The 18,341-nt window shown below is 35.9% G+C and overlaps 1 protein-coding gene across 1 annotated transcript; it reads right to left on the bottom strand.

The window, feature by feature from the left end:
• Positions 1-419: 419 nt before the first annotated feature.
• On the bottom strand, positions 420-17,139 carry LOC143244201 (uncharacterized). Its single transcript, XM_076488436.1, has 6 exons — positions 17,038-17,139; positions 15,720-15,912; positions 13,997-14,137; positions 9,112-9,181; positions 2,772-2,871; positions 420-802 (listed from the first exon to the last, which is right to left on the bottom strand). Exons 2-6 carry the CDS (start codon positions 15,898-15,900, stop codon positions 740-742), a joined length of 555 nt encoding a protein of 184 aa, XP_076344551.1. The 5' UTR covers positions 15,901-15,912; positions 17,038-17,139; the 3' UTR covers positions 420-739.
• Positions 17,140-18,341: the final 1,202 nt, after the last annotated feature.

The raw sequence follows: 18,341 nt of genomic DNA, 5'->3' as shown, positions 1-18,341 counted from the left end.
AAAAAGTCACCAAAAGCAAATTGTCATTACATTTTACCTGAGAAAGCACAACCTTTCAAATGTAAACATTATGGATATATCCATTTCCTTATTGGACTGTATTTTTCACGCACACATTCCAGATAGGGATTAAAAACTTAATAGTCTATCAGCTTATAGGGACGTGGACAAAAGTGAATTACTGGTTAATTTGATCCCCATACTGTTTTGTCTAAGTATAACAATAAAACACAATACAGAATTAAAATACGTTTACACTTTAGGGTAACTGAGAACATTAGCAATGAACTAATTAAGTTTTTTTCATACTATTAATAGAAAATTGTGTTATCTACTTTGCATTATCTCTGTGTCAGAAAAGTAGTTGAACCTTTAATGTACATGAATATTCATGTAAGACGTACATACTCAGCAAGTCAATACATTTACGTTTATTAGGCCAATGGTTCTTGATAAATAACTTCTGTAATATAAAACATGTATGGTAAAAATATCTTTTTGGTATGAAAATTAACAGATAATTTTATTACACAGACAATTTTGGTTTTTAAGAAAAACTAAGATGTGATTTGTCATTGTAAGTTAGTGTTCACTAACTGCAAATTTCCAAATAAAAATAATTTTATATGTTTATGAAAAACCTTATTTGAATAACTATAAAAACAGCAACATATTTTGTAAAGAGAACAATGTGGAACGAACGTTTCTTGCTTAGCCTAATCTGTTCTAAACAAGCTCGTTACAGAGTATTTCTGCTTGGAAAAATAGCATTTAACCTTTGTTGTTGGTTTTGAGTTTCTACCTATGGGAGAAAAAAAAAAGGATTAAGAAAACTAATAAAATATTAAGTAACTCAAAAGTAGACCTACATATTTTGTAAACTCAATCATTTAACTACAATTAACTAGAGAATTAAAGCCTAGTGAACTGAAAAAAAATCAATGGCCCCTTGTGCCAATCCTTACAACTAGTCAACTTAACCTAAAAAAAATACAAACTAGACCTTAAAGTTCCAGTTTAAGCACAAAACTATACATTGCAGATATTAACCTCTAAATTTTAGCGTTTTGCCACCCGAGGATAGGTGTTAAAAGTTTTGGTACTATATATGGAGCAATTTAGAATTATGGAATTTAAAACCAAATTACTCTCCTTCTAGCTTACTCAACTATAATAAAGTTTTAACATGTTTCGCTTACATGGAACAATCGCAGAAGAAAATCCTGCTGCTTTATTTGAAATTTCGATTATTATGTTATTAAATTCGTTACGTCTTGAATCCCATAGCTGTAGATAATGGGATTATGTACTGTACATAATAACGTTATTCTAAACACTCAATATTCTAACTTCTCGAAGGGAAAAGTTGGGAATTTCATCATTTATTATTTTGCTGCCATTCAAATTTATCACGGTGATAACCGATGACTTGTCAAGATTCGTAAAGAGCCTGTCACATTTCTTTACATTTTATTAAAATCTGTTAAATATCACATTTGATAATCGTTCACTAAAAATGTCAATGACATTTCAAAGATATTCAATGAATTTCAACATGCCAGTTAAAACTATCGCTAAAGAATATGCGAGAAATTTAACATAATTAAATAGTTTGTTTACTGAGGTCACAAATATTACGATATAAACACCGAATACATATTACATTGAATTTTCGTTTTTCTTATAGCAAGGCCACATCGGGCTATCTGCTGTGTCAACGGAGAGGAATATAACCCCTGATGTTGGTGCTGAAGACGTGCCGCTGTGAGGGGCATCACATTGAAAAGATAATTACCATATTTTACACCTTATAATACGCACGTTTTTTTCTTTCAAAATATCTTGAAAAAATTACCATGCGTCTTCTAAGACAGAAGTGATGGGTTAAGTATGACAAGAGGTTAGATCAGGGTCAACTCAAAACGGTCTCATGCAGATCATAATATGACTTACCAATTACAAGTATGTTCAATAGCAAAAAACATTCAATTTAACTAATATTGTTGATATACTGTGGAGAATATGACGTATTTGACTGTATTTACTCAGTAGGTTGAAAAAACGCCAAGGCGTTGGTTGCTGAGCCAAAAGATTTTTTTTTTTCTTAAAATTGTCTTTCCAAACTTGTAACATCTTAGAAAACGCAAAATACGGTACTTAAAATGTTAGTGACTTATACTGAAACATACGATTTCTGTTAAATTAACTACAATAGGCCTACTATCACAGTTTTATCGTCACTCACTAAATATTCATTATAAGATTTGCCATATATTTTGACATTTGCCACAAATCATCTGCATTATAATGATTAATAACAATCAGATTTCCCACAGTCACAAACCTCACTCACATTTTACTTTTAATTTAGGCCAAAAGTAGTTTCACGCAACGGTATAAAAGCTCAAAACTAGCGAAACAATGGTGACCAATGTGTAATATTTATATTGTTAGAAGTAATGTACATTGCAGGTTTTCCCTCTGCCCACATTCCTAGCGAAACAGTGCCAACCAATGTGTAGTATTTATATTGTTAGAAATAATGTACACTGCAGGGTTTTTTTTTGCTTACATTCCTTTTTATTTCATATTTCAATATATACCTCTGTTTTTAAATCCGAAATGGATAGTTTAATTACGAAGAATGTTAAAATAACAAGTTAGTGTGAACTGAGGGAAGGGCATGTTGGATACTTCTGTATTTCATATTACTAAGCCTTCCTTCACCCCACCCTAAGATTGAATGTAAAAAGATAAAAATGAAAACTCACGGCATGATTTATTGTATTCTTTCGAGTATATTCATCATCAGAACAATCTTCTTGGTAAACCTCAGGCTCTTCCCTTTCTGGCGGTGAACCCCGTGTTAGACTGGCTTTTAGTTAAAGAAACTTCCGCACGTGATAAAGGATTTCATTTAATTAAGAAAAAAATAAATTACAAATATTTATTTTTTTATAATCTATTATAATGTTAGACCTGATATGACTAGTTGTTTGAAACGTTACATATTGTTGTTCTGTTTTTCTAAAGGCCCGGCATAGCCGTCGCACCAAACATGCTCGCCCTTTCAGCCGTGTGGGCGTTATAATGTGACGGTCAATCCCACTATTCGTTGGTAAAAGAGTAGCCAAAGAATTGGCGGTGAGTGGTGATGACTAGCTGCTTTCCCTCTAGTCTTACACTGCAAAATTAGGGACGGCTAGCGCAGATAGCCCTCGAGTAGCTTTGCGCGAAATTAAAAAAAAAACAAAACAGTAGTGTTTTTCTAATGGCTAGTTAGCAGGTGACATGAAACGGTTGTTTCGATTACATTACTTCTTCCATACCAGCGAATGGAAATAACCATCTTATTAACTATACTTTAACTCAATCGATTCTTGAAACAGTTATTCCACATTTATAAGCTGGCTTAGAATTTATGACACTTGACAGAAAAGCTTCAGAATTTTCTAGGCCTATGTTACGATAATTAATTAAGGTGACCACACAATATTCCGAAGACACGACATTCACAGTTTTTGGTTTTCGCACTGTAATCAAAAGTGAATAAATACATAAATTCGTAGATCCACAACAGATGAATACAATCTCAAATGAAAAGTTTAAATGGTACACCTTGACAGGGATTCAGAGGGTCAGCCTTCCCTGACTGGTTGCTTTTGTTTTAAATACAAACAACTGAAACATTTCAATTGGAGTTGTAGGATACAACTCACTGAAATAATAATAAACATTATCCATACATTCATAAGAAATTGCAACATTTTAGATCATAAATAGGGTATTCTGTGATGAAATTTTATGAATTTAAAATTAAAACAAAAACTTACATCTAGGGCAATCGAGTCCTTGAAGTTTAGTATCCACAGCACTAATGAACCGTCATCTTATTTTTGTATTGCCTGTAGCTAATAAAATATCGTTATTTCCGGGATTTTGCGTGATTCACAAACTATCATAGACGTGATGTAACAGAAAAGTCTGAAATTACTTTCGCCTACGCAGAATTTTTAAAATATTTTTTTTTCTAAATCAATTCTTATTTTCGAGGGCTGTTAAAAAAATATGCGGACTGACGTCATAAAACAAAATGTACTTTATTTAGAAGTTACAGGTCTGGGACCCCTTCAAAGTACTCTCCTCCCCAACGCACACACTTATCCCAACGGTGTTTACACTTGTTGAAACAGTCATGGTACGCTTCTTTTGTAATGTCCTCCAGCTCCTTCGTCGCATTTGCCTTAATCACGGGAATCTTCTCAAATCTTTTTCCTTTCAAGGGTCTTTTGAGTTTGGAGAACAAGAAAAAATCGCAAGGAGCAAGGTCAGGTGAGTAGGGGGGTGGGGAAGAACAGTGATCGAGTGTTTGGCCAAAAACTCACGAGTTCTGAGGGCTGAATTTCGCAGCAACGCGGTGCATCTTCAATTTTTCGGTCAAAATCTCATAACAAGATCCAACTGATATCCCAAACTCTTCAGCAAGCTCCCTGACAGTCAGACGTCGATTTGCCCGCACCAGGGTGTTGATTTTGTCGACGTGTGGGTCGTCAGTTGACGTGGAAGGACGTCCAGGACGCTCATCATCTTCAATGGACTGTCGACCATCCTTAAAACGTTCATGCCGCTTGAAACATGCCGTACGCTTCATAGCAACATCACCGTAAGCCGTGTTAAGCATAGCAAAAGTTTCAGTCGCAGATTTTCCAAGTTTAACACAAAATTTCACAGCAAGTCGTTGCTCCTTCAGGTCATTCATTCTGAAATCCGCCAAACGAAAAAATCGCACTTCACTTAAAACCGCGTAGCTAATACACAAATGAAGATATCTGCAATCGGGAAATAGCGTCGTAATCAGCTGATCTGTGAAAACCTAGCGATACCAAGCGGATTCCCCTGGAACCAACTGGAGCCGCACAATTCAAACAGTCCGCGTATTTTTTGAACAGACCTCGTATTATGAGCATTAAAGTAAACCGAAGACATACAATACCGTTCTACATCTAGATTAGCGTGTTTCTGTTTATGACTTTTAGCTTTTTTCCTTCTCCTTCGTTAGGTTTCGCACTTGATGCGCACCACTGTTATTTAAATACGAAAACGTTCATAAAAACATATTGTGTACAAATATTGATAAACTATGGAAATGTCAGAAATGGAAAACAAACAACACTCATATAAGTAATTACTACTCCAAACTTCTTTACATGTATTTCATTGGGACTTATTCATTGCAACGTTAAAACCTAATCTAAATACATTTTTCAATTAATATGTACAACTGTTAACAACATTTTCCTTCGTTGGCTTAGTTTCAACGCTTAGGCCTAACCTAAACATCCTACATTAACTTCTTATCAAAGAAACTAACCTACATAAATAATGAATAAAATTTAACTCAGTAATAAATATTGTGAATTTAATACGTCGTTTTTACTTGGAGATCAGAATGCATTGATTCGTCAGTTTGGTATCCTCAATATGAAGAGTGTTTTCGGCTGCAATTCCAATTTCTTACGAGTTAAGAAGAGACTTTGGACACAATCACCATAAGAAAAACAACAATATTAAAATAAATGTATCAAACATTTCAGCTAATACTGTTTATAAACCTACTGTAACTAATAATATGATCAATACAGATAAAAACTTGTGATTTCTTCAAGCGTTAATTTGCACCTTGAAGTTAAAGAAATCTCAAATATTATTGGGATTACGGTAAATACGGTTCATTATAGTACCAAGTAACATCGAAGATGGCCTAACATGTATAAGTGTGGAAGGAATTACATTTTCATGAAATATTTCAAAAGAAACAATATGAAACTAGAGGGTCACTCAATAAAGCGTATACCTTTCCGCATGGCCAGGTCGCGGTTCGCATCCCCATCGCGTTATAATGTAATAGTCAATTCCACTATTCGTTGGTAAAAGAGTAGCCCAAGAGTTGGCGGTGGGTGGTAATGACTAGCTGCCTTCCCTCTGGTCTTACGCTGCTAAATTAGGGACGGCTAGCGCAGATAGCCCTCTAGTAGCTTTGCGCGAAATTTAAAAAAAATAAAAAACGAAAATATGTCCGTCGTTATCAACAGATACGGTCTATTTTTTGGCAGTACATTAAGAAATAGTTTTCTGTATATGTTAATCAAATTTAATCAAAATCTGATTAATTTGGATGGAGTTATATGATAAAAAAATCTGACTCCATATTAACAATAGGAAGTTGCTGAATTTTCGTGATCTTGCTGTGACCTCGACCACCCCAAAACTAAGCAATTCTAAGTTTGGTCTTAGTCCAGATGCATACCAACTTTCATCCAAATCCATTCAGCCGTTTTCGATAAATCCTGCTTATAAACAAACACAGGAATGAAAACATAACAGAAAGTAACGGTGGTGACCAGTACTGGCTGAAGATGTTTGGACATCTTCATCAGGAGAGGCAGTTACTACCATTTTCTTCTAAGGTTTAAAAAGATGATAACAGTAGAATTGTACAGTGACTGTTCTACAGGCGATAGTCGATCAACACTCTTCAACAACAACCCCTTACACTAATGTAAGCCTAACTCGACCACAGATAAATATTCAACGGGCGTGACATTACACAAGAGGGGAGGGTATATTCCGGCTTTGGGGCTATCGATAGTCTTAGCAGGAAGTCTGCTAAATTCACATATCCAGATAGGATTAGCTTATCATATTAATAAGTTGTTGGCCATCCATAATTCTAAAACTCACGTAAATGACCTGTACCAGTCTCTGGCGAGATTCCAAAAACAACTCTCCAGTGTTCTCGCTTGGCAATCTGGCAATCACAGATCATTCATCTAGTAAGATACTTGATGCGAGGTCCAAGCAGAAAAGAGATCTATATACATCAATGAAACTAGACCCCTGCTAATAAGTTTTCACATATGGATTCCAGAGTCATGAAGTACTTGCTTGAATCATGACTAGTTGGTTTAACTCGGATTAACTTGAATATAGTGAGCAGTGGGTGTCTCAGTAATTTATAAATAAATTATTACTGTCGAGAAGATGAGCGTCTTGAAACTTCATTGTAGATGGTTTCAATGTTAACACATTTCGTTCAATGTGGGGTCTGGAAGTTTCGTTAGAAGAACGTTGAAAGATTGTTACGAGAGCCTACCGATCCCAACAGCAAATACCACTAGTGGAAAAATTCATGGAACGGCATTGTATTTAAATCTAATTCGACCACAGGTAAAGATTCAAGAGGCATAGTAGAAAAAAACAGACACATGAGGGATTATCTTCAGGCTCTGGGGCTACTATAAGCCTTAAAGAAATGGCGAAAAGTTTATTAACTTAAATTCAGGTACTCTGCTAGAATTACCTGATTAAATTAATAAAAATATAACACGCAAATAAATTAGTAGATAATGTACAATATTAATAATAAGAGGAACAATAAAATCATAAGAAAATCGATAAATGCAAACAAAGTTTAAAACGGCCTTCTCATCTTAGGCTTACTTCATCCAACACGAGGTATTTCAGCTCAATCCCAACTCCTCCTGTGATGCTCCTATCGTAGTATTTTATTAAATGTCATGATTCTAAATTATTTAAACTTTCGGACCTAATGAGTAGTTATTTCTATTAATTTCATCTTTTTTTTCAAAAAATACTTACAATTATGTCTATCAACAATATTGATATTACGCAATCATAATAAACAGATGTCAATCAATAAATCGTAAAGTTTCTTTTACAAGGACAAGGCTCTCGTGCGTTAGAGTCTTTTTCACATTACTTAAGACTGTGTCACATTTTTAATGTTTTTGTATCTTTGTTTGGAATTTATTTTCAAAATTTCTCATCACAACAATTGGCGTGAGCCAATGGTTAGCGTGCAATACCGTAGATCTTGAATTATACGGTTCGTGTCTCGGTACCGCACCCCCTCTAATCATGCATAATGAGGCCTTGGGTGTGTTAAAAGTCAAACTTTTAAATCCACAACTGGACCTCACAAGAGTGGCAGTGAGTGGTATTGATTAGTTTCCGTGCCTCTAACCCGGTGTTTCCCAAACTTCAAACAGGAGCGCCCCCATATTCAAAGTTTCCGTTTCTCTCCCCGCCTTTACATGAAGCAACTTTTGAGAGTTATAACTCAAAAATCAACATTTTCTCTTTACCCGTTTTAACACATATTGTTCAGTGAAAAAAATGCTTGCAAGCAGTGAGTAAATGTGAGAAACTTCGAGAACAAAGTGATAGTTGTCGTAGTATTCGATTCTTCCTTTTTTTCTGGGCCTGGCATGGCCAGGTGGTTAAGACACTTGACTCATAATCCGAGGGTCACGGGTTCGAATTTCTGTCATACGAAACATGCTCGCCCTTTCAGCCGTGGTGGCGTTATAACGTAACGGTCAATCCCACTATTCGTTGGTAAAAGAGTTGGCGGTGAGTGGTGATGACTAGCTGTCTTCCCTCTAGTCTTACACTGCTAAATTAGGGACGGCTAGTGCAAATAGCCCTCGTGTAGTTTGCGCGAAATTCAAACCAAACCTTTTCTTCCGTCGCTATTTTTGGGGTGTCGATTGGTTCGTTTAGAAGTTAGCGCAAAATTATACAAGGGATATTTGCGCTTGTAACTTTCGTGCTCTCCCGCCAACAGGGCGCGTCCCCCTAGAGTAGTGTACCTCACACTTTGAAAAACATTGCTTTAGACTATCACTGATAAATTAGGGGAGGCTCGCACTGACAGACCTCCTGTTGTTTTGCGCGAAATTCCTTAAAAGAAACAGTAACTGTTGACTGTTCTTTTAACCTATTATGTCATTCGAGTGGCATTTAACTTTTCAAGTTGATTAAAGTTGAAGTACAATCTAACTCAAGACTTCAAGAATAAGGCTAAACACATACGACTTCCAGCAGATTGTCCAATTAATTTTAATAAGACTTAGTGATTTAAATTTTCTAAACGAAACATGCGCATTAAACTACTACTAAATACGTCAACTAAAGATACACGTTTTAATTTTGGTATGCCATTCATAATAAAGCTAAAATTGGCAGCAGAAGTGACGTTTATCATAAAAGTAACACTATACAGACACTTATTAACAACGTAAAGGATACACTGGCTGAAACCCTGAATACCTCCTAGTTGAAAATAGCTTTGAAAGCTGGGGGAGTTTGTATCCTGTCACTGTAACGTATATGAGAGATACTGTCAGACATATACCACTGTTATCGATATTATTAACAACGTATTCCTTCGACGGGAATTGAAGTTTAATAATGAACAACAAAGCACTGGTAGCAAAAACGAACATTCGACATATGCATGTTCAGTTACAAACATTTGATTTTTGGATGTTTCGAATATGTATAACTTTATAAAACGTCTGTACCTAATAATGCACCATGTTCAATATGGTTTGAAGATGGAATATGTATATTCCAAAAGGTCCAGGAATTAAATGTTTGTTACTGATCATACACGTGTATAAATGTTCGTTGTTGCCACAGTCATCCTGTTGTTCATCCTTATGAATATTATATTCTATATTACAATCTAAACTGACTGAGACATTTGCCGAGTTATATTTCTATTAGACTTTAAATAGATTAGGAAAATGTATTCAAATCTGAACCCTAAATATTTTGCGTTTTGAAAATCCTGTTTTATTTTATATGCTTTTAATAAATTATGTATTCATTGTTTATTCAATGTTTATATTCTTTCATAAAACAGAGCCATTGGCTACCTACAGCTCACAATATTTGACTCTGATTTTAATACCCGTTTTTCAAGATTAAGTGGATATGTGGCGACATCTGTGGAAGACAAACAAATGTTGACGATGATTAGGTGCGCACAGAAATTAATATGAATTATAAACATGGAATGCCATTAGAAAATATACTAAATTTCTGGTTTTGATTGGATCAGATTAATAGCGTGTTCTACAAAATAATTTCCTACTCGAAAAATAAATTTGTGTTATGATTACTGTCGTGTAACTAGCGTCAAGTCGACGCAGAATAAATACAAGAATTCGAGTAGCGTTCCATGTCTTGCACTATTATGTAATAACCTTTGATACGAACACTTTCTTTCTCTTTTCTTTTTGTGCAAATTAAACTACACGACTTCTGAATAGTTCAGTAGATCTGTAACAACACAGCCAAGTTGGAAAATAAGTAATTTTTGATTAATTCTTATGTATCAAAGTTATATCAACAGAGGGCGCTTCCTCAAATTCCCAAATCCTAAGTTCATCTTTCCAATTTAAACCTGGGTTTAACTGTTTTTACAAAACCTAACTAAACCAGTATTCTTGTTTAACGTATTATCAAATCCCGACTGAGAGTGAGTGGTGATGGCTAGCTACCTTCCCTTTAGGGTATATCAGTTCAAAGTTAGGGGTATTTAACACATATAGCCCTCGAAATAGCTTTGCGCAAAATTTAGCGATAACAACGTAAATTTTTCAGTAGTAGTAAAATTTGAGAATATATAAAGTAACTCCGTCTACAAAACCCTGAATTCGGTGATGAACATATCATGAATTAGAAGCCAAGCAGTTTTCGTATTTACCCAGTAAAGACCAAAACCCGATGTTTCAAAGTTAGATACTCGGTTTAAAAACGTACTATTTAAACCGTAAAAATTACTACCAGTAAAAACAAACACACAGAAAAACTGGAATATAAACTTGCTTTGTTATTTGGTGAAACAGTCTAAGCCCTATTTATAGCAAATCTCCTTTATACCCCAACCACTCCGCCTCGGGATGTGTGTGTGGGAGATACAGAACCCATAGGCCCGGCAATCGACTCATAATCTGAGGGTTGCTGGTTCGAATCCCCGTCACACCAAACATGCTCGCCCTTTCATCTGTGTGGGAGTTATAATGTGACGGTCAATCCCACTATTAGTTGGTAAAAGAGTTGGCGGTGGGTGGTGATGACTAGCTGCCTTCCCTCTAGTCTTACACTGCTAAATTAAGAATGGCTAGCGCAGATAGCCCTCGTATAGCTGTGCGCGAAATTCAAAACAAACATACCAAACAGAACCCGTATGAATGAAATGGGACTACCGCGTGGAATTATTCGCTGGTTATCTAACTTTTTGGAAAATAGAAAATGTAGAGTAAATGTAGAGGGAATCTTTTCTGAGTACTTTACTCCAGAAGGAGGGGTGGTTAGCCTTATACTCTTCATCATGTATGTATACAATATGCCACTGAAGGATCCTAATCATGGATTCTCTTCATAGTTCGCTGATGATGTGGCAATCTGGAATAGTGCCACAACATCAACAATAGCAGCCACAAACATACAACCACAACTAAACAGAATAAGCGAATACTGTCAGAAATACAGAATTAAAATAAATACAGCAAAAAACACAGCTTGTCGTCTTTACAAAATTGACAAAATACAGAAAACTACAACCTGAAATATATATGAATGGAACACTACTTCAGACTGCCACATCGGCAAAATTTCTAGATCTAACCTATGATTCAAAATTAACATGGATTAACCATGTAAACGAAATTAAAAATAAAGTCTGGCGAAGAACTAACTATGCTAGGAGTCTGACTGGCAAAAACAGTGGAGCATCTACAGACAACATACTAAACACCTACAAAACATATATTAGACCAGTAATCGACTATGCAGCTCCAGCATGGATAACTGTAAGTGACAAAACAATTAAAACCAAATTACAAACAATCCAAAACACACTCCTCACAACAGCATACAGAGTTCCCAGAGCAACATCATCTCAATTTATACATAAATATTCAAACATACCAACCATACCAGACAGACTCCTACAAAGCACAATAACGTATTTTGATAAAAATTGGATAAAAATGAATTACTATGCGAACTAGATAGGTACCTCATACACGATGAAGATAGTTCTAAACACCTCTCCGCGATCAACATATATTTTAAACACAAAAATAAATAAATGAAAAAAATAATAATAACAAAATAAAATAATAAATAAATAAATATAGAGAGAGAAAAATAAAAGAAAGAAAAATGGCCACCGTCAAATTAGACTTCCTACTGATAGGGCAAATAATGTGTGTAAATGTATACCAGTACATGGACATTGTCCTGAAAAGGGTCGGAGTCATTCAGACCACTCTGACCCTAAAGCAGTAACTAACACTAATCAACACTGCATGACTATACAAGTAAAGGAAAGAGGAAGAGGTCAAAGAGCACCTGACTCTTCAGGGTATATATGATACCAAAACCCGAGAGAGAGAGAGCTATAATATAACGCCAAGTTCACAATCCTACCACTGATCGAAAATAACGCTACTTCCTGATGGTGTTAACTCTTATAATGCACTAAATTACTCGTGCGTTTGTTACCTAGAAACCGACCACGCTTCATCACGCACGCTACTAACACTATGTCCTCCTAACCTTCATTACCTGGATACCGACCAAGCCTCATCACTCACGCTGCCAACACTATATCCTCCTAATATTCGTTACCTACACACCGACCAAGCCTCATCACGCACGCTGCCAACATCATATCCTCCTAATCTTCGTTACCTATACACCGACCAAGCCTCATCACGCATGCTGCCAACATTATATCCTCCTAACCTTCGTTACCTATACACCGACCAAGCCTCATCACGCACGCTGCCAACATCATATCCTCCTAACCTTCGTTACCTATACACCGACCAAGCTCTCATCACGCATGCTGCCAACATCATATCCTCCTAACCTTCGTTACCTATACACTGACTAAGCCTCATCACGCATCGCTGCTAACATTATATCCTCCTAACTTTCGTTACCTATACACCGACTAAGCTCTCATCACGCACGCTGCTAACATCATATCCTCCTAACCTTCGTTGCCTATACACTGACTAAGCTCTCATCACGCACGCTGCAACATTATATCATCCTAACTTCGTTACCTATGCACCGACTAAGTCTCTCACGCGCGCTGCTAACATCATATCCTCCTAACTTTGTTACCTATACACCGACCAAGCCTCATCACGCATCGCTGCCAACATTATATCCTCCTAACTTCGTTACCTATACACCGACCAAGCCTCATCACGCACGCTGCTAACATCATATCCTCCTAACCTTCGTTACCTATACACCGACTAAGCTCTCATCACGCACGCTGCCAACATTATATCCTCCTAACCTTCGTTACCTATACACCGACCAAGCCTCATCACGCACGCTGCCAACATTATATCCTCCTAACCTTCGTTACCTATACACCGACCAAGCCTCATCACGCATGCTGCCAACATTATATCCTCCTAACCTTCGTTACCTATACACCGACCAAGCCTCATCAGGCATGCTGCCAAAATTATATCCTCCTAACCTTCGTTACCTATACACCGACCAAGCCTCATCACGCACGCTGCCAACATCATATCCTCCTAACCTTCGTTACCTATACACCGACCAAGCTTCATCACGCACGCTGCCAACATTAATTTCTTCTTCGTTTCTTGTTCGGGTTTCAGTCTGGTAATTATTAAATAGTACATAATGTGATTAAATTCGATAAGTCAACTTCTTGATTTCACTGAGAAGAAGTGCTAACAATAGTTGACAAATATTTATAGTACAGACCAGTGGTTTAACTCAGTTTTTAAACATTACTTATTGACCCTTTAATTGCGGTTGACGTCACGTAATCTTAACGTAAGCGACATGCAACATTCTGAATGGTCCGCCGCAAAACATCGCGAATCTTTAGATTGACACAAGTCACAAACATAGAGTTATTTTTCAGGCAGCATTCGTAACTAGAATATTTAGTTATAATAAAAAAACAACTAATAAATTGGTTATAACCGTTCTTTCACATTCTCCTCTGATGATGAATGATGCTGCACTAACTTCCGAAATAACTGATAGTTTTAATAAGTGATAGTTAGTTTCAAAGTTGCATTTTTTGTTTAGTACTGTTATATATAAACAAATAGCTTACCACTGTTTCTGACTTTATCAAATAAAGATAAGCCTGTATGAGTGGACTGGGTTAGCTCAGGAAGGTTGTGACTATATCCATTTGACAAAGCTGTACTTTTAGGTGGACGGCTATTTTCGTGTTCTTCATCGTCAGATGAATCTGTGACACGATGATAAGAAAATCAGAACTTTGTGTTAGGTATAATAGTTGTTATCAGAAACAATACGAGTCTCAATACCAAAATTCAAGGTCTTAAAACGTTGATTCAATATATTTTTTTAATTGACACAATTGACAAAGAAATTAGAGCTATAACACTTCATCGACTTTTCCCATATTAATTTTAAAAAGTGCGAAACGTCAACTAGCTCGTGTACTACTAGAATCGAGTGCGATCTCTAACTAACCATATGTACTGTCAGGCCCATCAGGCAGGGAAATTCCCGGTAGTCGAATGTCATAAAAAAGTGACCCCGAAGAAGACAAGGGGAAAATGCTTGAAAGAGAGGGTGGTCATGATCCGTAATGCACGAGTCGGCACAAAACTTTATCAAACCATCAAAGTTTAAAATTATCAAAGAAATGAAATTCAAGGCCGAAATATTGTGAACACACACAAAACCTGTTTATTACTTACAATGTGTTGGCGGTATAGGTTTTGTTTTTTCATTTATTTCGGTTTGATTGTACTAAGCGTTCTCTGTATAGGTTTTCAGTTTGTATGAAAACAATAATAAATTATCTATATAGAGATGAACAAAGACCAACGATTTATAAAACCCCTCTTTCGAAAACTTCGAAATTAATCGACAACGAAAGTGATAACATATTCTCGTCTGTTGTATTTTCATTTGTTTGTCAATTTGTTTTAGAGCAAAGCAATATTAGGGCCCGGCATGGCCAGGTGATTAAGGCACTCGACTAGTAATCTGAGGATTGCGGGTTCGAATCTCCGTTGCACCAAACATTCTCGCTCTTTCAGCCATGGGGGTGTTATAATGCGAAAGTCAATCCCACATTCGTTTGCAAAAGCGTAGCCCAAGAGTTGGCGGTGGGTAGTGATGACTAGTTGCCTTCCCTCTAGTCCTACACTGCTAAATTAGTGATGGCTAGCACAGATAGCCCTCGTGTAGCTCTGCGCGAAATTAAAAAAAAACAATATTAGAGTAACTGCTGTGTCCACAAAGAGGAATCGAATCCCGAATTCAAGCGTGGCATTTCCATAGACTTACAGCTGTCCAACCGGGAGATCAGTTATTACATATCAGCAGTTAGAGAATCACAGAATAAATAAAGTGTTACCACAAGAGAAACAATATTTTCTATACCTCTAGTTTATTCTGTAACATAGTAAATACTGAATTGTAAAAGTGATCCCATAAATAACAGAGGTTTAAGTTCCAATCGCTTTTATTTGCAGAACGAATATTTTCTGTATATACATACGTCCAATATTATTCTTATTGCTGGTGACATGTTCACATATAAAGACGTCGCCAACCATGTGGTTTTAAAACAGCACAAACCTGTTTACATTTTAATATAAACACAAGCCGGTTAAAACTGTACAGGCCTAGACATATTTGAATATAAACAGAAGTCACTGAAAGCAGTAGAGGCCTAGACATTTTTTTCCATCTAAAAACAAGTTCCTGTCAGTAATTGTTATTTATACTATATCTATCAGTAATAACACAAATAAATTATCAATAAATAAAAATAAGTAGTCACTCCTTCTCACCTGTTTTCCATCCAAAGCCATCTTTGTTATGTCTGAGTTCATCTATCAACTCGTTGTTCTGGAGAAATACGGGCAAATTCTCTGTTGTAAAACCAGAAAATGGTCCTTGGTTGTCTCTGTAGATTTCGTCAGCACATTGTTTTGTAGGAACTGTTCGATTTGTCGTGGTTATAGGGTCCATGACTGTAGCATTCTGTGAGAAATAAGTAATTATGCTTATTAATTACTTAAATAATTAGAGACATTTTGACGAATATTGTGTATGTTATATTAAAACAATTCTGAAACCTCACCACTACTATTCAAGCCGTCTATCCACGGCCGATCATGGTCTCCGACGGCCATGCATCCTGACTTGCAGTGTCTATTCTATAGAAAAAAAAAAGTCCATCGTAAGGCCGTCATGACAAAGGCACAACACTCATCTTTGTATGCTTTACATAATGCATCTAGTTGTAACGAATTTACTGTTGTACTTTTGTTTTGATATCTACGCTTTTTTCAGTATTTTTGTTTTGCATGTGACGTATATACTTGACTGTGTATTGTGTAAGTCCCATCTACTCTCGAAATTTGTAGAAGATTCTTGAGAGTAAGAATCAACAATATTTGTCTCACAAAAAAGCGCTAGAACACTGTTGAAACTTCGAGAAAATTGCGTGATTTGTACAAAAACAGCTAATCGAGAGACAGAAGAGAATTATTATTACTGGATAGCTACAGTCAGTGCGCTATAGGTCTCGGAAGCTATACTTGTGATTAACGCCTATTAACTGGAAAAAACTACAAAATATGACCAGGAACGATGATATATTTCGAACCTTACAAACCGTTCAACTTCAGTGAATTACTTTGAACGGGCGTTATTACTTATACCAAGGCATTAAATATCTTTGCCGGGAAAAGTCAGCTTGTAAGAGTGTGAGGCCAAACACGAACCAATCAAGCTAGCGTAAGGGAGGTGTAACAATATCAAATCAGAATTAATTTACTCTGATAATTCAGTTTAAACCGGATACAAGGATCAGCATTATTTGTTCGTTTGTAAAACTCTTGTTTATAAATCATCAATTTGTAATAATTATTAGTCATAACCGTTATTATAAATTGTATTTTGTTTGTATATTAAAAATATATTTGTGTTAAACAAGAAAACTGTGCGTATCAATCTTGTTGACATATATAATAAATTTAATACATGTTAACAATTAACTTCTAAATTATAATTAAAATTTCCGGCTCTTTAAAATCTTAATACGTAGTATACATAACATAGTAAATCGGAGTCTCGTCCGAAATAAATAATAATACATCACACAGTGCACGAGGACTTTGATTTTCCAGCACCAGTTTCAACAGTACGATCACTTAGAAATCCATAGGTGCTACGTCCGGCATGCCTTCGTATGGTACAGCATAAATATCCATTTCATTCTCCAGCTGCTTAAGTTATGCTATTGTTTAACAGATATGTTGTGGAACCAACTTGTGTACACGTGACTTCTGTCGCTTTTCCAAGTGAAAAGAACTTGATATTGTTGCCAGCCACTGTTCTTTGTGTTCATGGGTTTTGACCTATTACAAAACGCCACGCTTTGCTCTTCACAGCTGAGGTACGACCTTGTTGCTGGTCTCTTTCTGGATAGTACTGGGCTCCTGGTTTCCCAAGCTGATACACATTTCTTTGTTTAGAAATGTTATTAAGAATAGGGAGCATATTCCCATCTTGTAAATTTTAAATTTCAATTCGACTATATCTTTATAAACAAATTGCATGAATATTTACAGTAGAAAGTGTTTGTACATACCCTTTACAAAAGCTTCCAATTTTCGATGACGTCACGGTGCTTACGGAATGCTAAATAACGTCAAAAAGGGACTCATACACAACCGGTTTCACTACGACTTTTATATCAACTAGCTGCCACGAGACTTGCTATTTGCATATTATTCCAAATCGTTTTAATATAACGTATTCAATCTTCAGTACAGCAAAACGACAGAGAAAAAAAAATAAAATTTGCGTTACAATACTTAAAACAGTGATATCAATTTCAACATAACAGATGCTGATTATATATATATGCCAATGTTCCGAATTTACAACAGTCAACAGGAAAGGCTCTATATTATTATGTAATTACACATGTTCTGTTGTACGAAAAACTGTACACAAGTTTATGAAAAACATATAATTAAATTCAAAAATACTCAGTAAGACAACAACGAATCCCAATTACTGCATGGACTGGATATTTTTAAACTGCTAAAATCATTATCCCATCCTATTAATAAGCACTTAAACATCAGTTACTACGACTGAAATGTTTATTATTGTTTTTTCCATAGTCAATAAAACGTGTTTAATACTTTTTAAATGACTTAATTACTTAATTTCAGTTATTTTTTACTTCTGAGGACTATATTGACGTGGATTGTCTCGGGGGCCTAACTGGGGGCCTCAAGAACATGTCGAGGGTACTGTACCAAAACTACAAGATACACTATAATGTTAAGGTGTCCAGTATATAGTTTCCTTCAGTGTAGGTCTCAGTCATGATAGGAAATGTTCTGGAGAATTGTGCTGAGAAAGTTTAGGATTCATGGCCTAACTCGTAGATA

This window comes from Tachypleus tridentatus, chromosome 2 (assembly GCF_004210375.1).
Source record: "Tachypleus tridentatus isolate NWPU-2018 chromosome 2, ASM421037v1, whole genome shotgun sequence".
Taxonomy (NCBI): Eukaryota; Metazoa; Arthropoda; class Merostomata; order Xiphosura; family Limulidae; genus Tachypleus; species Tachypleus tridentatus.
Note: the sequence above shows the minus strand (reverse complement) of the source record. Positions and strands in the feature narration are given on the sequence as shown.